The 22,641-nt window shown below is 34.7% G+C and overlaps 1 protein-coding gene across 2 annotated transcripts in view; it reads right to left on the reverse strand.

Moving 5' to 3' along the window:
* Positions 1–764: 764 nt before the first annotated feature.
* GOLM2 (golgi membrane protein 2) overlaps positions 765–22,641 on the reverse strand; it is a 113,231-nt gene continuing 91,354 nt past the window's right edge. The window contains exons 9-10 of one of the 2 annotated variants that reach the window (XM_078079423.1): positions 10,113–10,280; positions 765–2,851 (exon numbers count right to left, since the gene is read on the reverse strand). In XM_078079423.1, the coding sequence (XP_077935549.1) occupies positions 2,781–2,851; positions 10,113–10,280 (239 nt within the window). In that variant the 3' untranslated portion in view covers positions 765–2,780. The remainder of the gene's footprint in view (positions 2,852–10,112; positions 10,281–22,641) is intronic. The other variant, XM_078079424.1, reaches the window with a different exon arrangement.

The following is a 22,641-nucleotide window of genomic DNA, read 5'->3' on the forward strand; positions in this document are numbered from 1 at the left end:
GAAGTAACTATCTCCCTCATAACTATGCAGTTTTTGTTTTATTTTGTTTTCTTGCAGATTCTCTTTCCTCATATTCTAGCAAATTTTGTTATAGGATATACAGGACAAGTCAAAAAGGCACACAATCTTGAGATTTTTCTAAAATAAAGGTACATATTTTAGAAATGATTTTGAATTCGTATTCACATTTTCCCTGGAATCATCCCTCCATGTATATTTTATTTTACATATTCTTTTTATGGGTTAGTAGCAAGTGACCTAAACCTACAAGGTTCTCCCTACCCTACCCTTACCATACCTCTTCAGCCTCATTTCTCTCCCCTTGCTCATGATACTCTAGCCTCACAATTATAAGGTTTCAGTTAAGTGGAAACTTAATTATTTGGAAACTTAGAGACCTTGAAACCTTGGAACTTTATTTTTAATAGTTCTTATCATTATTTAAAATTAGCTGGTTCATGTGTTTACTTATATATTGTCTGACAGCTCCAACTTGAAAGCTCCATGAGAACAGAAATCTGGTCTATCTTATCCACTACAGTATTATTACATAAGACAATGCTGGGCAGATAGGATGCATTCAGTATTTGTTAAATAAACTAGCACTACAATAAACAACCCTAATATAAATCTTTCTGCCATTCTAGTTTAGCTTAGCCTAAAATGTATTATAAATTTGCTCAAATTTTAGTGTTAAAATGTAGCTATTTGCATCACATGAGTGTGATATGTGTATATGTATCAGAATCAGCAAAATAGTAAAACAAGTTTAACTTTAATTTATTAGAACCCAGTAAGTGATGATTTTATAAGCAGAGTTTCCATCAAATTAACACTTAATTCCGGGCAAAAATACATGTAAAAAACCTAAATCTTAAGGCAGAAGTAAAATATTATAAAACCAGCATGTCTATTACAGTCTGTAGAATGTCAGAATTTTAAGAGATTCACATAGTATTTTATAGCACTAAAATGTTAATACAGTCAGAAATATTATCAATTGGTCCAAGATTTCTCAGTTTATAAAATGTCTAGACTAATTGAAGAAATTTTGCTGTATAAGTAGTAGCTACGATATTAAGTGATTCTTTTTATGACAAAGGCAGGAAATTTCATGGTTTTCATTTGTAAAGATTTTACAGTATTAAATATAAAGTATTACTAGAAGTATGTTTTAGATTCATCTTCCCACCGTAATGCCCAAAAGGTGTACATCAATTCCCTTTAACTCCATTTTTTTAAAAATTCTGTGAATTATCATACCTATTCATTATAGGCCTGACTATACTCAGCAAAGGCATGAATTGCTTACTTTGATTTGGTAGAAATAACAATTTTAATAAATCACTATATATTTTCCTGGTTGCAAAATAATTTCAAACTGAAGTCTAAGAATTTTTGCACTTCTAATAAGCGAACAGCTTTTTTACCTCTTTAAGTTTGAATTTTTGACTACAACCTGAGCACAAAGGACGGGGAGGGAAGCATTTCATGTTTATGCGCAATTAACAGAAGGACTTCTGAAAAACAGAGTTAACAACCTTAAATTTCTCCGTATGATCAAAACCTTTTATTTTGGGGTGGGGGGTAAAATTTAAAAGATTTAAATCCAAAAGCAGGGATTAACTATAACTAGCTTATGCATTCTATGGAATAGTGTCAAAAAAGACAAATGCATTTAAAATAATTTTGTAAGTCTAGCAAATATGAGGTTTATGGGTTCTTAACAACATATTAATTACAAAGATTCTTCATCTTTATTACAAACTTTTAAGCTATTTTAATAAAACGGCTGTAGACCTCACTGTACTTCTACTTATCTGTGCATTAATAAAAATCTGTTAAAATTCCTTATTTAGTACTTCTGAAAAATTCTAGTCAAGTAAGATCACTATAACTACCAGAAAAGCTTTGAAATACTGATTGCAGATTCATTTCCAAGTTGATTTAGCTTCTTTCAGAATCTGGCATTTAAATCATGAATATTTTCACCAACTTGGACTCTGAAAATATAAAAATTTTAGCCAATGATGGTTAAACAGTACTAGTATGATGTGAAAAAATAAAAATTGAAAATACATTGTCAATCATGCATTTCACAATTTCATGAACTAAGTAAGGTAAAACTCATAAATATTGTTATGTCTTTGCAGGTTACCTCAACTTCCATCAGGCATCAGCTGAAAGCTAATCTGCCAAAACACATCAGCACTCATGTAAAATAAAAGAAGTAGGGAAATGATTTTGCACACATGCTGCCCAGTGTTTGGCTTTCAGGTTCCAACCCCTCTTTTATGTAACTATTCTAGGTGTAACTCCATGAAAAGCATGAGATGAGGAGTAGATAGAACAGAACATCTGTTGGGCTAGCAAGAATATATTAGTGTATAAAAAGTTTTTCAGCTGAATGTTCTCACTGGGGTTATGCTATGTGCAACATATAAACTGTACAACCAATTTTTCCTATTTGTCCATTTGTGGAACGAATTAGGCTCAATAAAATGTAAAATATACATTAGTTCATTTTAAATGCAAAGATTACAGTTTTGCTTACTTTGTTTTTGGCTCAACTGTGATATAACCAAAAAAATCTCTGCTTTAATAATACAATATGAAAAAGTTCACCTATGTACATGGGTACATTTCTTCATTAAAATTTTTCCTTAAATCTATCTCAATCTATCTTTACAACTGATCTTTACAACAAAAGTCAAAAACAACAAAGTAGAAATGATTCCATTTTACAGCACTTTAGGTTTTCTGAAGTTTTCCTTTAAGGCTTAAAGAACATCATTGAAACGTTGCTTTCCATAGTCTGCAGGATCCATCTGAAGTTCTCGTTCTTCATCATCTGTAAGGGAAATAGTTATGTATCAAGAACATTATTTTTAAAATCACTTGCAGAAAACCAATTAAATAATGCCTCAGGTTTTTTCTCAGCCTTAGGGTAGTTTTCTGCTTGTTATTTTATGCCTTCTAAAACAGCGTTCTATTTCTTAGTTGCTTGGCTGAACAGTGAAAAGTCTGCTTTCCAAAGTCTTCCAACATATTGGAAGATTACTTAATTTTTTTCATCAAATTATTTATTATTTTATTTTTACATTATACATATTTTCTTTCAATGGGTAGCATTTGTATTATTTTATACCCAACGTTAGCACAATTACTTAGTACTAAGTTTTAAGGAGGGCGCGTACTGCATGGAGCACTGGGTGTTACACGAAAACAATGAATCATGGAAGATTACTTAATTTTAACAAATCTTTTGACAGTAGTTAGATATATAAGTAGATAGAAGTAGAGCTAGATATAGTTAGCAAAACTTTAGGAACCCACAAACATTGAGGAGTTGATCCTTGTATATAAAATATATTATTTCTACTAGATGAATTAGTCCTTTAAAGTTTTGGTAGAAACCATTCTGTATACATTGTCATGCCTTTAAAAACCCGCTTTTTTTCTAATTACAAAATGAATCCATACTCATCACATAAAAATTATCAAATAAAAGACAGGAAAATAAAAATTACTCAGAATCCCAATATTTAACATTATAGTGAATTTCTTTGCTCCTCTGCAAAGAGCTTACCAGCAACTTCTTAAATGAAATGTACTAACCAAAACTTAACTTCTTCTTTACCAAAAAGAAAAAAATTATTATATAATATTGTTAGTAAGATCCTCAAAGTCACTTTGCAACTATATTAAACAATTCCATATAATACTTTGGAGTTTGATTTATTTAGCTATTGACAGGTATTTCTGGGTCCTTCTTGGCTATCACCTGTCATTTCACATTACTGTTAGCTTATCTGCCAGTAGCAATCCCTTTCTAGTTTTGTTCTAAACTACAGGTTTTGAAATAAGACTGCTCAGAATACAAAAATTATGTTAGAACAAGAATGAAAAGTAATTTAATCAAAGCAAAGAGGCTTCTTTTTTGGTATATGGCTTTAGTGACATCTTTTGGCTCCTCCACAGCCTTAAAACATGATTTTTCATACTATCTGGTTCACAGTTACAATTACCCAACAGCTTAGTTTTTGATAGACTGAGGTGTTACTATCATAATTGTCTGGAAATATAATTTTATATAATTTAAAGAGTTATATGTTAGAACTCAAATTCACGTGTATACTATAGCTTTCTGAAATCTGTTCTTTCAGATTTGAAAGGTTTTCCACTCTCAGCTTCTCTAGTATATCCTATAGTAAAATTTTGTTCAAGAAAGATGCCATATGGTGTATGTAGTATGTATTAACTTTACATAATGATGTGTTCTTACTTCTTCTTTATGTTTATTCATAAAAAATGCCAAATAAACCAACTTCCTTTTTTCCTCTCAATAACTTTCCTATTAAACTTATAGAAATTCTCATTTAGAATTGCAGGTAACCATTTTATCATAAGCTAACAAAATGATCTCATATCCTCAATAGTGTAATCCACTAGGTATGATAACCTCAAATCTGTTACAGGTAAAGGCTGAAATTGTATCCATAATCACACGCGTATTTTGAAAATATGCTAACCAATCTCTTATCACAGAACTCTTTATACTTGAAAAATTATCTTTGGGTTTGTTTTTTTTTAAGATTTTATTTATTTATTTGACAGAGAGCACAAGCAGGGGGAGCTACAGGCAGAGGGAAAGGGAGAAGCAGGCCCCTTGTGGAGCAAGGAGCCCCATGTGGAACTGGATCCCAGAACCCAGGGATCATGACCTGAGCCCAAAGCAGACCGTTAACCGACTGAGCCACCCTGGTGCCCCAAAATTATCTTTGGTTTTTTTTTTTTTTTTAATATTTTATTTATTTGACAGAGAGAGACACAGCCAGAGAGGGAACACAAGCAGTGGGAGTGGGAGAGGGAGAAGCAGGCTTCCCACAGAGCAGGGAGCCCAATGCGGGACTGGATCCCAGGACCCCTGGAATCATGACCTGAGCCAAAGGCAGACACTTAACGACTAAGCCACCCAGGCGCCCCATCTTTGGTTTTATAGGGACATCTGGGTGGCTCAGTTGGTTAAGCATCTGCCTTCGGCTCAGGTCATGATCTCAGGGTCCTGGGATCCAGTCACAAGCCCAGCACCTTGCTCCAAGGGGAGCCTGCTTCTCCCTCTGCCTGCCACTCCCCCTGCTTGTGCGCGCTCTCGCTGTCTCTGACAAAGAAATAAAATCTTTTATTTTTTTTTTTAAGATTTTATTTATTTGACAGAGAGAGAGAGCAAAAGCAGGAACACAAGCAGGAGGAGTGGGAGAGGGAGAAGCAGGCTTCCCGCGGAGCAGGGAGCCGGATGCGGGACTCGATCCCAGGACCCTGAGATCATGACGTGAGCCGAAGGCAGACGCTTAACGACTGAACCACCCAGGCGCCCCAGAAATAAAATCTTTTAAAAAATAAATAAATAAAATAAATAGTCACTGGCACCTCTCCAGAAAGCTCTCCTTAGGATCCATGTTATAGGATATCACCTATAAACACATCTTTCAGGACTTCAGTAATTAAATGAAAAATTAATCACCATGGAGCAGTGGGAAAAGCAGCTATACAAAAAAGAATTCCTAGAAATTTAACAGAAAAGTTATTAAAAGGAAAAAGTAGATATGTTGGAAGATTTTTTAAGTGAATAATTATAAAGAGAAAATAAGAGCAAAGCTCTAGGAACAGAAAAACTGAATTCTAGTCCAGACCCAGGCACTTATTAACAAACCTGAGCTACTTTCTAACCTCTTTAGTCCTTTAATTACCTTCTCAATAGAGTACAGATAGCAACTGGTTTTCCTATCTCAAAATAAAATAATGCATATGAAGGCAGTCTTTACTTCCAAAGTCTTCCATAAATATAAGGAGGAGTTTGTTGGTTCTATTAATTTATGCTTTTAATCAAATTTTAATATGGTGCCTTCACATTATTTTTCAGAATTCTACAGGACTTTTGGAATGTTGCATTTTTCTTACATTGAACTATTATTTACATTAACTAGAGTCCATTTTCAGTGTAGCTATTCTAACCAGAATTCAAATTTCTATTGACAACCTTTTAGCATGTATTTGTGAAGTATGATGAAATTACCTAACCAAATCTGATACAGAACAACAGAGAACCACTAAATATAATTATATTTTATTTCATTTTACAAAGCAGCAAAATCTGTAAATATCTCATTAACATAAAATGACTATTAAAGGAAATACAAAAACATTCATAATTTATTAAATAATTCCTAAATTCCCTCTGAAGTCAAGAAAGGACCACTTCCATAAAGCAAGCTCTACCAAGCGAGAACATCTTGGGGTAATAAGGCAGTGAGACTCCACTAAAATATACAAATTTATCCACAGGCCAAAGTGCAGTTATCTTCTAAAGCAGGCAATCCAAAGAAAAAAATTCTGTTTCCTTTTACTTCTTAAAAATTATTATTCAACAAACATTTATGTAGTGCTTGTAGTGCGAAAGACGTGTTCTAAGTCCTAAACAAATATTTGAATCATATAATCCAAATAACAACAGGTAACTATATCCCTATTTTACAGATAAGGATATCGAGGTACAGAGGTTAGATAATTCACAAGGTCATAGAGCTGGTGAGTGGTGGAGCTAGGATTCAAATCCAGGCAATCTGGCTCCAGAATCCAGGCACTTAAGCATTATGTTAAGCTTCCTTCCATAAATATACCCAGTTATATGTAGGTCATATTCTATTAAGCAAACTTGGAACTTCTATGGGATTAAAGATAAGAGTAAAGAGAATGTGTAAACATCCATCTCTGTATTACAATTAAGAATGAATTAAAAGACATATCCATCAGATATATAATGTTTCCAGAGTTAATCTATTCACTGGGTCACTTAAAAGAAGGCAGGAAAAAGAATTTTTACACCAATGTAAATAAAATAGTATTTCTTTTAGAATGCTTCAGGAAACCAGGAATTAAAAAATCAAAATAAACCAGGAAAAATAGGCTTCATTTAATTCTACAAGAAAACACTCGATAGGTAGTGCTGTCCCAAATGATCAATACATATGAACAAGCATTAGAGATAAAGCTGGAATCCTCTAGCTCTCTAATGGCAGAGATGATGCCAAAATCTCCATTTCATAATCAAGAATTTGGGGCACGAAAGCTAGAATGTCTTTAGCTGAATCCAGAACCTCAGTACAGCAACTAGAATCTCTAATTCTAGGGACCCAGCAGATTGAGAAAAAAACTACTAATATTAGAAAGAGCAGAGAAGAGCCCCTAATGCTAGAACCTTAGTAGTATTTCTGAAGTGCATGTTTCAGTTTTTTTAATTGAAGTAGAGTTGATACAATGTTCCATTAGTTTCAGGTGTACAGCATAGTGATTCCACAAGTCTATACATTATTCTGTGTTCACCACAAAGTGTAGCAACCATCTGTTACCAGCATGTTTCAATTTTTTATATCTTTCTAGCTGCAGAGTCTCAATGGTGGTAGTAAAGTTTCCACTTTCTTTCCCCGGTCTGGAGGAAGATGTGTTTCAGGCATGCTCGATTCTGAAACACATTTTCCCATAATACCTGTGTTAGAGATAGTGCTTCCACTGTGAATGTGACCACAGAATTTTAGAACTGAGAAGGACCATCTATTGTAGTTCAACATTCACATTACAGATGAAGAATTGTGGTCCAGAGAGTTTAAGTGACTTGAAAAACAATACACAGCTGGTCTCCTAACTCCAACTAATGTTTTTTCTCCCACTCTATTCTACTGCCTGCTTTGGCTACAAGTGCAAACTGGCCTGGAAACCCAACCATTATTTCTACATTGAAACTATGAAGAAATGCTTTTAAATTCTAAATATTCTAACTTAATAATAAACATTTAGATTCAAATTGTTGATAAACAAGGGAACACCTATAATTGCCCCTTCCCATTTTTTGGACAGTTAATACTACATCTAAAGATTCCCTGAAAACATGTTTAAAATTAATTGGGTCTACAATATTCTTTTTTAGTCAGTTCACTCAAACTTATCCCTCTTCATTTGCTGTAGCTGATGTTCTTGAATCTTTGTTCCCTATGATAAAGGAGTCCCCTTGGTAGCTATCTTATCCTGCTGCTGTCATCTAGTAAACCCCAAAATGGGATAAAAAAAAGTTAAGTGGCAACCCCCAGCTCAAGTAAGCTTCACTAGCAAATGAGGAAACCCCAAAATTTAACAATCCTCTCCCTACTTCATTGAGGGTATCATCTTAGGTCATTTCCTCATATTCCTTAGAACTGATGCATTTATTTCCTTGTGGAAGGGAAAGCAGAGCAGCATGAGGGTACTGGAGACCTAAAGTGGCAATGAGAACTGGGGGTGAGAGAGGGAGAAGGGTATAGGAGAGAGAGAGAGAAGGCACTGAAGATAAATGTACTTACTATGGATAAAAGCCATACAAAATAACTGAAATTTTGTGATAAAAGTCATTAACTTTAAGATAGCCTAAAACATAAGAAATACTTTTCAATTATAGTTGAAATTATTTGCTCTAATAAAAACCTCAAAATTATCCAATGACATGATAGGTAGCAGCTCTTATGAAAGAAAACTAGACAATGTTTAAAGTGCAAACTAAGTTTATAAGACCAGAAGTTAAAAGGTTATTATTCTAGTCACAGTTTTAAGAATAAAAACTCAATGAGAAAGCATAAAATTATCAGTTAACAACATTTACCCAGGGCCCTATGTATGCTAAGTACTTTGGGGAGTGGGGGGATGGGTGAATATGATAGCAGAAAAGGATACAAACAAAATATAAGGCAAAATAAATGAAAACTCCTGCCCACCAAGAGCTTACAATCTAATTGGTGATATGGTATACATGCATGAAAAAGCCTGGAAACAATGTTATAAATAACTGCAAAAAATATAATCCAAACAAATCACAAAGCAATGAGAAAAAATGGTAAAATTTATGAAAAATGGATGAGATTATAGAAAAGGTGGGTATAATTTATTCAATAGCTCCAAACAGTGTTTGAGTTCTCATTAATGTATCCTTAAATAACTCTTAGAATTATTATCTCTTTCTATTCCCAACAACCATTCTTCCAAAACTAGAATGTACTATTGAAACAATGCCTACGTGGAAGTCAGAGTCTCTAGTTTCCCATTTTCTATTAACTATGTAGTATTCTAGGACAACTATATTTTCTTCTGAGTTGTATAAAAACAACCCTTTTCATGAACCTAAATAAAATCTGATTACTTTAAAAAGAGTTAAGGAAGAAAAAAAGAGAGGTAAGGAAGAAATCAAGACAGTTTACATTGGAAAATATCTCACGCATCACATTATAAAATCTAATACATCACACATTATGTTCATAATGAACTTTTACAGAAAACAGAAAAAGTTCCACAAATACTACTAAATGATATTAGCAGGCAAAAAACAAGCCTAAAAACTTGCAATAATGCAACATACTCTGATATGCATGCATGGGTAGGGCTGCATGCACACAGGTAAATTCTGAACTTTTAATAACTTAAAAGCTCAGAAGTTACACAGTTAACAAGGAAAATATGTTGAATCTGTGTATTAAACATGTAACAGACAAATCTTTACAAACCATTAAATATAAATTTTCAGCTTCTCAGAAAAAATTTCAGAAACAGCCTTCCTATACTGAATCAGTAGTGAAATAATCTTATCTTCAGTGTGGAGGAGACCATTACTTTTGGGGCTTCCCTTATAACAAAAAGGCTGTCTGGTCAATATTTGTACCTAGAATAATGAAATGTTTTCAGATGAGAAATTGGAAAAGAATTATTTTCTGGGAGCATTTGCCTCAGGTAAACTCTAGAGCTACTTCAAGCAATTTAAATCTAAAATTTCTGAATATTCTTGAGTTTCAAATTATAACTATATCAATAATACATGTAAGATAACTAAAATGAAAATACTTAAATAAAATAATTAAGATCTACATATATGATTATCATAAAATTGTTTTCAAAATAAAATTGAAATCCTACAGGATCTCTTTGTATTAGGATTATAATGCCACTAATAAGTGGGGAAAATTCTACACAAATTCAACCAAAAAATTTAGAGGTGGGTTTCACGGTCACAGCATGGAGGCCAGGCCCACGCTCACCTTGGACGTCTTCCTCTCCACCATCACCATCTTCTTCCTCATTGTAAGCCAGCTCAGCCTGCTTGTCTGCCTCGTACTCACCTACGTTACCATCATCCCCATTATAATCCGCCAGTTTAGAGCCATGCTGCGGATCAACAGGGGATTCATTCTCATCAAAGAACCGGCCTGTGAAGTAGGTAGAGGATTAATTCAAGAGTAAAGAGAGAAGAAAAGAAGGGACCTACACTGGAGGCAGACCAGAAAGTAGACAAGTGAAACCTGGCAACTTTCAGGGTACTGGTTATAAAAAAGATACATTTGTGAAGATTATCCAAGACAAAAAAGAAGTAAGAATAAAGACTGAAAACAACTTTTTAAAAAAGAATTTCTCTTTTGTGTTAATTTTAGTACTTGCTACTTAAGGTGTGAATATTTTCTTAAAGAAAAGATTACCATTTTCCGGACTGTTTTCCCAATAACCAACAACTTCTCCAATATAAGTATTTGTCTAATTTACCACTTTAGAGAACAATAAATAATTTTACTACTAGATATAATACATATTTGGAATCTGTAGTCCTTTATTGCTTATGAAATACTACTTTCTATAAATAATTTTTGATAACTTTTTTTGTAAAAATAAACAAGTACTATGCAGGCTAGTTTCTTTTTGGATGCTAAGACAAACTAACACAACTGAGGGCGATCTCAGTTTCCTTCAGTGACAGTGACTCACACTATAGCCTTGGGTTTCCAAGGAGGGATGGGAGAAAGAATAAACCATCAGAATTCCTGGTGGTATGTCTTTTTTTCAAAAAAAAAAAAAAAAGAGATAAAGCACAAGTAATTCTGATTTATTCTTTCCCATTTCCTGAACAGGACTTTTAAAAGTCAGAGGTAGAGGAAGCTTAAGAAAGTTGACCTACAGGAGACTGTTATATTGCACACATTCATAAAAATAAGAAACCAAAAAGAGCAATAGACATAGTATCTACTGTAGAAAGCTATTCAACAACTAAGTATTGAAAATAAAAATGTTAGGCACACTAAGATCTGACTCATAAGTTAAACTCTACTTCGACATTAAATTTAAGTAGCATAAAGTAAATTTTATTCCAATCCCTAAAATATAAATAACAGTAACTTACTAATGATGAAAGAATTTAAGACTTTAAAAAATTATGAAAACTTTCTATGATAAGTCTAAAATTTTTTGAATTATATTTTTAAGAATTACATTGCAATGAGACATTCAGGAAAAAAATTAATGACTTCTTTGCTTGGAAAGAGAAGTTAAGTGCAAATGGAAAGAATTATGGAGGTATTGGTCAATTTTACAAATAGCTCACCACATCATTAGGCCAATATATTTCTATTTGCTGGGTAAAGAGTTAATCAGGAAAATAATTAAAGAACAAATCACACTTACATAGGCTTTCAAGGATGGAGCATGTTTACAACAGGAGACTTAAGTAATTGGGGCCAATAAAAAGAGCATAAAGTCATCTTACATCTATTCCAGAATAAGGTTGGATATGTACACTTAAAAAAATGGAAAAGTTGATAAAACAGAGTTAGAGAAAAGAAATGGATATAAAAGAGTTAAAAAGGAAAAAAACGGAAAAAAGAAGAATATGTAAGCTAATTTGTGAGAAAGACACCTTGTCTCCTAATGATAGTAATACAAAACAAAACATCTTGGTGGCTTTTGTTATTATTTCTTTCTCTAACAATAAAATAGATGACACCAATGTAAGCAGGAAAATGGGAGATTTATAGAGATCTATATTTTCTTTTTTTAAATGCAATATTTATTATGGTCTAAATACCTGGAGCAGTTAAAGCATCCTTATGCAATAAGAAACTGCTGTTTTATATATAAACATTTTAATATGGTAGTTACCAGTGAATTTCTCAAATTTTTTTTATTTTTATCAGTTATGAAATATAGAAGACTAAAAAATTAGTCTAAAAAAAGCTATTATAAAATATAGTTAATATTACTGTACATTAACCAAAAAAATCGTCCACCTATACCTTTTATAATATTCCAACAGAACAATTTATAGTTTCTTTCTTTTGTAGGTGTTTGATGATTTGACTAGCCTGAATTCTGTCCTAAAAGTATAATACTACAATTAGTGACACTAGACACTAGACAGAGATAACCAGAAAATCAATAATAAGAATGGTTGAAAAATCAACCACAGGGGTGCTTGGCTGGCTCAGTCAGTGGAGCATGAGACTCTTGATCTCAAGGTTGTAAATCTGGGCATACAGATTCCTTAAAAAAAAAAAAACAGAAAAGAATAGATGACCACACCACTGTCCTTTGCTAAATAAGTAATTTGTGCTATCAGATATACAGAATTTTCACCTTTGGAGAAAGAGCTAACCCTTCATATAGGGTTTCCAATCTATGATAGCCAAAACCAGGGAGAAAAAAAGAACCAGCTACACAACATCACCAGTCAAGTTGGGATGTCAAACTTCACATTAAACAGTGAACGAATATGACAGTATAAATAAAAATGCCTAACAATAAATATAACAGGCTGCTAAATTATATAATTTTCAGGCAACATATTTGCAAAAAGAGTTATATAAGGGAGAAATCCGTGTGGGTTAGAGTTAGAAGGGAAGGTTTCAAAAAAGAGGCAAATATATTGAACCGTAACAGAGAGAAGGAAAGAAACATTTGATGAATAGGTTAAGAAGGTAGATGGAGTATCCAGGAGACAGTAGAGAGATTAATTTGATTGGATTTATATTAGACTGTAGAAAGAGGAAGTTTAGACAAGAAAATTAGGAATAATTATGGAAAACCTCTATAGTTAGAGACTTTAAAGGGCTTCCTATATCCACTTCACAAGGTAAATGCTAGAATGAATGACAAAGTATATGAAAGTATCTACAATGCTTTTTCATCCAACAAAGACTCACTAATGTATGTGAAAGGTATTGCACTGGGCACTGTGACGCAAAAATAAACTTACCATCTCTATTTCTGGTAACGCATTGTAGTAAGGGAGACAAACATGTAAACAAATATTTAGAAAATGATGCTGTGTGTGCTATACCACAATGACCTAGAAAGTGACATCTGAACATGGAGACTTGCTACCATTGGTTTCTATTTGATAGAGGAAGTCTGGACTTTATGTAGGAGGCAATAGGCAGCTGTCATGGTTTTTCTTTTAAGCTCCCTGAGAACAGGACTCTAATCTGGCTTATGTACCACAGCAACTCCACTGTCTATTCAGGTAAGGAGCTATGAGGACTTAGACTAGGGAGATATAACAGGAAATTAGTTAGGAACAGATAAATCAAATACATTTAAAAATGACAAATTGAGTACATGGCACAATGGAATGGAAAGACTCAAAGAATGATTTTATAATCCTAGCCTAGAAACTAAAAATAAAGATATTTGTACCCAAAATGGAACAACTGAGAAGGCATGGGAAAGCAAATGCTTTAGGTATACTGAACTTAGGGTTGCAGTAAGATGTCCAAATGAAAATATTTTATAGATGCATGGAAATGTGGAACTAGACTCTAGGTACAAAATGAGGGCTAGATGTATAGATTTAAGATTCATAAATATAAAGATGATAGGTTAAATTATGGGAAGATAATTTCTATTAGAAAATGAATATTTACAGAAAACAGCTATAAATCAAAGAAGTGATCTTAGGTAATGACTGTATTTGAGAAGGGGAAAAGGAAGTAATAAGGGTAAAGTTATCACATGATGGTGTAAAGCTGTGGTATGTTTCAACAAGAATTAAATATGTACTTTATCTCTGAAGCATTTTACCTATTTGAAGATTTTTAATTCGGTTCTATCTCTCAGTAACCACAATGCTAAAACTGTGCCCAACTAGGTGAGTAATATGGTAATTATATTAGTTTGGATCCCCAAATTTTCTTCCATTTTTGCAAAATTCAATTGTGTACTTGAATATTATTTTCATCCCGGTGGCTGCTTGAAAATGATTAACTTACAGCCTATCAGTAACAAGATACTAGCTCCATCCCAACAGTTTAAACATGAGAACACGAAGAAAGAAGCAACATACACTCTAGCTACTGAAAGTCTCTGGGTGTTATCAAGTTGTAAAAAAAATCCTAAGAGATTGTTGATAGACTTTTCAGTTCACTTTAAACAATACAATAGAACTTCATACAGAATGACGGGTATTCTGTAAAACACCTTAAACATCAGACTGCAAACTTCCAAAACAGTAGAAAACAAAAGGATGACAACAAATAACTGTAACATTGCACAATCACAAAAAGGCATTTCAATCAAGAGAACTAGACTGTATGTTTTAATCCCATACTGGAAATCAAACCAAGGTAAGTCACTTTTTTGCTTCGTTAGCTCAAGGTTCGCTTTTAGGTTTCAATTTCTCAACTATTGTATGAAAAACAGGTTTTATGTTTTTCTAGTCATTCTTTTAATATATTATCACTATTATAAAGAAAATGAATCAATCTGAGTTGGTCAAAACTCTAGAGAGAAAGAAAAGGAAATTTTACTCTAAAGAAGGCAACATCTTTTTCTAGCCTTCATCTACTCCCGGTATCCACTGTGTACCATTCATTTGGACATCAACGCATTGAAATGATTCTTACATTATTCAATTTAACACCTACAGTTCTGACTACTTCAAGTATCCCCGAGGGTCCATGGTATGTGAAAACTTATAATCTGTTGAGACATGAATTAGAGTTTGAATGCTGGAAGGGTGAGGTGTGCAAATTGTGACAAAAATGTTACGGCAGGCTTTCCCCACCAAACAATGTATAGGGAAAACTACCGACTGGCTTTTGAATGGCTTACTTTGATTTCATCATGAGGCACATTATGGGGCAAAAAGACCATACTTATTTTACATCTCAAGGTATAGGACCTGCATGTAGTAGGCACAGGAAGAAATCTGTTAATTGACTGTTGACTTACGGAAGGTAAAGAGAAACCAGAGAAATGAAAGAAGCATAGTAGCTGGAAATTATGTCTAACAGCATCTGAACAATCTGACCATCATCACTCCCCCAACCCCATTCCCAATGCAAAGAGGTTCAACTGCTCTTTCCCCTTCTTTACATTATCCACAGGCTACATTTTTGTTATTTTTTAAGACTAATTCTATGAGGGGAAGGGAGAAGAAGAGAAGGGAAACACATAATTTGATTTGCATCAAGGTCAAATACTGTTCTCCTTTACCTTTTGCTTTTATCCTCCACCAAACATACTGGACTGGTCTTAGAGCTAGCATAAAATAAAGGGGCCTGAGGCAGGAAGTAATTTGCTAATTTTTGAGTAAGTAATACCAGGCACATGTCACTTATTTATGACAAGTACATTAATCTGATGTACATTAAGTAGTTGGACACTCTATTTCAACTTCAGTATTCAAATATTCTTAATAGTTTTCTTCAAGATTTTATTAATTTATTTGAGAGAGAGAGAGAGATAAAGCACAAGAAGGGGGAGGGGCAGAGGGAGTGGGAGAAGCAGGCTCCCCGCTGAGCAGGGAGCCCAATGTGGGACTTGATCCCAGGACTCTGGGATCATGACCTGAGCTGAAGGCACACACTTAACTCTGAGCCACCCAGGTGTCCCGAAAATTTTTTCTTTTTTTTTTTTTTAAGTAAGCTCTCCACCCAACATGGGGCTTGAACTCAAGACTCAGAGATCAAGAGTCCCATGTTCTACCAACTAAGCCAGCCAGGTGCCCCTACAAAAATCTTTTTTCTTTTTTTTGTTTTGTTTTGTTTTAAATTTTTCTTTATAAAGTAGCACTATGATCCATACTTTACAGAAGTTTGACAGATTTTTCTATTTTTTCTTATTAAATATTTTCAGATATACAGAGAAGTGTGGAGAATATAACATCCATGTTTCCATCATCCAGAATTTTGTCTAATTCTAAATTTTTTTTGCCATATTTGTTTTAGAACTTTTAATAAAGAAAACATTACAGATACATAAAGTTCCCCAGGACTTCTCCCTAGCATTCTCCTCCTATCCCAAAGATAACCTCTATCTTAAACTGGGTGTTAAACATCCCCATGAAACTTTATGTATTCTTTGATAAACAGTATTGATTCACAAGCCTCTAAACTTTAAATACATGGCATCTGGGCAGGAAAGAGTTAACTTGGCATGCCTGGTTTGCTCAAACGTTGTACATTCCAAAGAAAGGTTTGTCTTCAGGATTGGTGGCTGGCTGGAAGCTGGAAGCTAACTTCTGGGCCTATGGAATGTTGTGCCTGATAAGTATTTTTGTATGCCTGAGGCCTTGCGCCATGCTATACCAGTATGATTAGATAAATTTATCCTAACAAAACAATTTATGGTGTATATTTGTTTTTGCTAGGTGGAGGGTAGGAGGGCTAGAGTCTGAGTAACTGAGCTCAGTCATGAGGGTATCACATGACATGTGGGCACTACATGACTGACTCCCAATAAAAACTCTGGACCCCAAGGATCAAGTAAGTTTCCTGAGTTGGAAACACTTCATACATGTTGTCACACATGTTCGCTAGGAGGATTAAACAAATCTCCATGCAACTCCACTGGGAGGGGACACCTGGAAGCTTGCATTGGCTTTCTCCTGGAACTTGCCCCATGAGCCTTTTCCATTTGCTGGTTCTAATCTCTGTCCTTTCATTGTACTAAACCGTAACTGTGAGTATAACTCTTCTGTGTCCTGTGAGCACTTCTAGTGAATCATCAAACCTGAGGGTGATTTTGGGACTTCCAACATAGCATAATGTATCTGTTTTGCAACTTGCTTTATTCTCTCATTATGCTTTTGAGATTTATCCATGTTGATAAATGTGGCTTTCTTTGTTCATTCATATGAACTCCTATATATAATTCCATTGTATGTGTATGGTACATACACAATGATTTAACCATTCTCATACTGATGAACATTCATTTCCAATTTTCAATGTAATAAACAATGAATATTCTTGTACAGTTCTCCTAATACATATGAAAGTGTTTATAAGTACATATTAAGTTGTAGGGTATGTACATCTTCTCACTCTTACGATTGACCTTCTGATTAACAAAAGTTCTTAATTTTAATCAAGTCCAATTTATCATTTTTGAATTCATGGTTAGCTTTTATGGGGGAGGGGAGATTAATCTGGTTTAAGAAATCCTTGCCTACTCCATGTCATGAAGATACCATTTTGTTTTCTTCTAGAGGTTTTATTAGCTTTAAATTTTAAATCTGAAATCTATTTTTTTTCTCATTAAACTTTTGTTTTAATGGGTCTCAAAATTCTATGACAGATTTTTGGTCAAGTTGTTTCCATTAAAAGGTACTGATTTTAAAAGCTAATAACTTAAAACTGCCACACACACACACACACACACACACACACACACACACACAAAATGGTCCACAAAACATTCTCCTTTCCTTCCGAAGGTCTTACGATGCATTGTTATCATTAACCAGTCTTTTACTATTAAACTTAAATGGCCAATGACACAAACAGTTCTGAGAACGTTCTTCCACCACTGATGAAGACTGGGTTGGCAGGTGTTGGAGATACTATTCATTTAGCCTTCTGAGCTTTTGGGGCAGACTTGGTGACCTTGCCAGTTCCAGCTGCCTTCTTTTCCACTGCTTTGATGACACCCACAGCAACCATCTGTCCCATGTCACGAACAGCAAAATGGCCTAGAGGAGGATAGTCAGAGAAGCTCTTAACACACATAGGCTTGCCAGGAACCGTATCAACAATGGCAGCATCACTAGATTTCAAGAACTTGGGACCATCTTCAGCTTTTTTCCAGAATGATGATCTATCTTCTCCTTCAGCTCAGCAAACTTGCAAGCAATGTGAGCTGTGTGCATATCCAGCACTGATTTGGCCTGGATGGTTCAGGATAATCACTTGAATTATGAAGTCAGCTGCTTCCACCGGTGGGTCATTTTTGCTGTCACCAGCCACACTGCCACAACGAACATCTTTGACAGATACGTTCTTGACATTGAAGCCCACATTGTCCCCAGGAAGAGCCTCACTCAAAGCTTCATGCTGCATTTCAACAGACTTTACTACAGTTGTAACATTGACTGGAGCAAAGGTGACCACCATTCCAGGTTTAAGAACACCAGTCTCCACTCGGTACCAGTACCAGTACCACCAATTTTGTAGACATCCTAGAGAGGCAGACACAAAGGCATGTCAGTTGGACGAGCTGGTGGCAGATTGCAATCCAGAGCTTCAAGCAGTGTGGTTCCACTGGCATTCCCATCTTTATGGGTGACTTTCCATCCCTTGAACCAAGGCATGTTAGCACTTGGCTCCAGCATGTTGTCACTATTCCAACCAGAAATTGGCACAAATGCTACTGTGTCAGGGTTGTAGCCAATTTTCTTAACATAGGTGCTGACTTCCTTAATGATTTCCTCGTATCTCTTCTGGCTGTAGGGTGGCTCAGTGGAATCCATTTTGTTAACACCAACAATTAGTTGTTTTATACCCGCTTCAAATTCACCAACACAGCAGCAACAATCAGGACAGCACAGTCAGCCTGAGATGTGCCTGGAATCATGTTTTTGATAAAGTCTGTGTGTCCTGGGGCATCAATGATGGTCACATAAGACTTGCTGGTCTTGAATTTCCACAGGGAGATATCAATTGTGATACCACGTTCACCTTCAGCTTTCAGTTTATCCAAGACCCAGGCATACTTGAAGGAGTCCCTCCCCATCTCAGCAGCCTCCTTCTCAAATTTTTTGATAGTTCTTTTGTCGATCCCACCACATTTGTAGATCAGATGACCAGTAGTGGTAGACTAGCCTGAATCTACGTGTCCAATGATGATGATGTTGATGTCAGTCTTTTCCTTTCCCGTTTTGGTTTAGGTTTAGTGGTGGTTTTCACAACACCTATGTTCTGGCAGCAAACCCATCACAAAAAAGCTCTGCAATCTATCTTGAATTTAATTCTGTATATTGTGGAGGTAGGAAAGCCAAGGTTAATATTTTCCCATTTGGCTATCCAACTGACCCAGTACTATTTATTGAAAAGACTATCCTTTCCCCCATTGCATTATATATTTTTCAAAGTTTTAAAAAAGATTTTATTTATTTATTGTGACAGAGGGAGAGAGAAGAGAGAGCACAAGCAGGGGGAGGGGCAGAGGCAGAGGGAGAAGCAGGCTCCCCTCTGAGCAGGGAGCCCAACACAGGGCTCAATCCCAGGATCCTGGGATCATGACCTGAGCCCAAGGCAGACACTTAACCAACTGAGCCACCCAGGCATTCCCCCATTGCATTATGTTATCAATGCTGTCATAAATCAAGTGACTATATATGTGTGGTAATTTCTTCATTCTTCAATCTGTTCCACTGGTCCATCTGTCTATTCTTGTGACAATACCATATTGTCTTAATTACCTCATCAATAACAGTTTTATAATAATCTTGATGTCTGATAGAAGTCACTAAGTTTCATTCTTATATATTGTCTTGGCTATTCTTAGTCTTTTGCATTACCATACATATTTCAGAATCACTTTATTTCCACCAAATTTCACCAATTTCACCAATTCCAGTGCTATCCATCCAATTCCAGCAAAAAGAAAAAAAATGCTGCTGGGATAATAAATGGGATAGCACTGGAATTCCAGATCAATCAGAGAAGAACTGACATCTTTAAAACATTGAGCCTTCTAAACTATCAACATGGATCTACTTATATATCATCTAATTTCTGTCAATAATGTTTTGTAGTTTATACAAGTTCTTGTGAATATTTTGTTAGAATTTTTTCAAGAATCTGATGTATTTTATGCTATTAAAAATAGTTTTTTGGGGCATTTTTCTGGCTCAGTCAGTGGAGCCTGCAACTCCTGATCTCAGAGTTGTGAGTTCAGGCCACATGTTGTATGTAGAGATTACTTAAAATAAAAATCTTTTAAAAAAATAGTTTCTTTGGGGCGCCTGGGTGGTTCAGTCGTTAAGCGTCTGCCTTCGGCTCAGGTCATGATCCCAGGGCCCTGGCATCAAGCCCCGCATCGGGCTCCCTGCTCAGCGGGAAGCCTGCTTCTCCCTCTCCCACTCCCCCTGCTTGTGTTCCCTCTCTCACTGTGTCTCTGTCAAATAAATAAAATCTTTAAAAAAAACTAAACTAAACTAAAATAAAAAAAGTTTCTTTTAAAAAATTTCACTTTATATGTTTTTTGCTGACATATACAAGTGCAATTAATTTATTTTAGCCTTCTAATAACTTTGCTAAATGCTTATGTAATACTTATTTACTTTAATAGTTTGTAGATTGTTTTGAGTTTTCCACATATAAAATTATATCCGCAAATAATAACAATTTACCCAGTTTTATTTCTTCTTTTCAATCTCTATACTATTTTTTTTCACACTTTATATCATTGACTAGGACATACAGTGAAAAGTTGAAAAGAAGTAATGATAGAGGTTATCTTAGTCTTCATGATTTCAAAGAGAAAATTTTTGATAGTTCACCATTAAGTGATGTTTGTTAGAGGATTTTTGTAGATACTCTTCATCACATTACTGTCTAGTCCTAGTTGCTTAGAGTTTGTTGTTTATCATGAATACATGTTGAATTTCTTCAAACGCTTTCTTTGCACGTATTGAGATGCACCTACTCGATTTGTCTCATATATTTTGTTAATGTGATGAATTACATAGACTGCTTTTCAAATATTAAAAAACCTTGCATTTTGAGAATAAAGCCAACATGGTCATCATGTATATCATTTTTATCTATCTCTGGGTCTGATATGCTAACATTTTATTCAGTATTTTTAGATGTACAATGTTGGCAGGAATTGTCCTGTAATTTTCCTTTTTCATAAAATACTTAGTTCTGCCATCCAACTTATGCTGGCTTCATAAAATGAGTTGGGAGGTGTTACCTCATTTTCAATTCTCTGAAAAAGTTCATGTTAGATTGGTTTTATTTCTTCCTCTAAATGTTTGGAAGAATTCACCCGTGAAACCATTTGGGCATGAAAATTTCATTAAGGGAAGGTTTTAAATTACAGATTCAATATCTATTTTTTTTTAAGGTTTTACTTTTAAGGGCACCTGGGTGAAGTGTCTGCCTGCGGCTCAGGTCATGATCCTGGAGTTCCGGGATCAAGCTCCACATTGGGCTCCCTGCTCAATGGGGAGATTCCTTCTCCCTCTCCCTCCCCCTGCTCCTTTTCTTTCTCTTGCTCACTCTCTCAAATAAATAAATAATATCTTAAAAAAAAAAATTTATTTTTAAGATAATCTCTACACCCAACGTGGGGCTCCAAACCCACAACCCCAGGATCAAGAGTCACACGCTCCACCAACTGAGCCAGCCAGGTGGATGTCACAACCCCGAGATCGTGACCTGAACCCAATATCAACAGTTGGAAACTTAACCAAATGAGCCACCCAGGCGCCCCCAGATTCAATATCTTAAATAAACACAGAACTATTCAGATTTTCCATATCTTCTTGTGTCAGTTTTATATACAGGTGTTTTTCTAGGATACTACCCACTTCTACATTTTCTAGTGTTTTGGTAGTAATTCACAATACCTAATTAAATGCTCTTTTTCATTTCTGATATTGATAATTTGTGCTGTCTCTTTCTGTCTTGATCTGTGCTAGAGGTCTTATTTTCACTAATCTTTTCAAAGAACCAATTTTTAGTTTTATTGATTTCATATAGTGATCCTGAGTTTAGTTATCTAGCTAAACTCTCTTATAATATTAGTGTCTCTTTTGGGGTATGGTGAGACTTGATTACCTATTCAATTTACTTAATGTTATTGGTTTATTCAGGTTCTCAAATCATCTTGAGCCAATTTTGGTAATTAGTTTTCCAGAATATTACCCATTTGATCTAAGTTTTCAAATTTATTGTCAAAGTTTTAAATAAAATTTTCTTGTGATTTAAAGATTTAAAGTATAACCTCTGTTTTGTTTTGTTTTTTTTTAAGATTTTAAGTAATTTCTACACCCAATGTGGGCCTTAAACTCACGACCCTGAGATCAAGTCGCACACTCCTCTGACCTAGCCAGCCAGTTACCCCGACCCTCTGTTGTCCTGTATATTACTTATTCTATCTTTTCTATTTTTTCATTAGTATTACTAGAGGTTTATCTAGTTTGTTTTTGATTTTGCTCCTAGTTATTCTTTATTTTCCACTTCACTTATAATAGCTCTTACCTACTTTTCCCCTCTCTTTTACATTCTTTCCGTTTCCTCTGCTATTCTTTTTCTCCTTTCTGTGAGGTCAGATTGTTTGGGTTCTAACCCTGACTCAGCTATTTACTAGCTAAGTAATCTTGAAAGTATTATGAAATTTGTGTGTTTCCAGTCTATAAAATGGGAATAATATCTACACACTGATTTGTTATAAGTTTATACATACAAATACCTTTAGAACAAAAACTGGCACATACTAAACACTCCAATGTTAGCTATTTTAGTATCATCATCATTAATAGTAGTAATATACAACTACTTCGACCACTACTACTAT

This window comes from Halichoerus grypus, chromosome 8 (genome assembly GCF_964656455.1).
Source record: "Halichoerus grypus chromosome 8, mHalGry1.hap1.1, whole genome shotgun sequence".
Taxonomy (NCBI): domain Eukaryota; kingdom Metazoa; phylum Chordata; class Mammalia; order Carnivora; family Phocidae; genus Halichoerus; species Halichoerus grypus.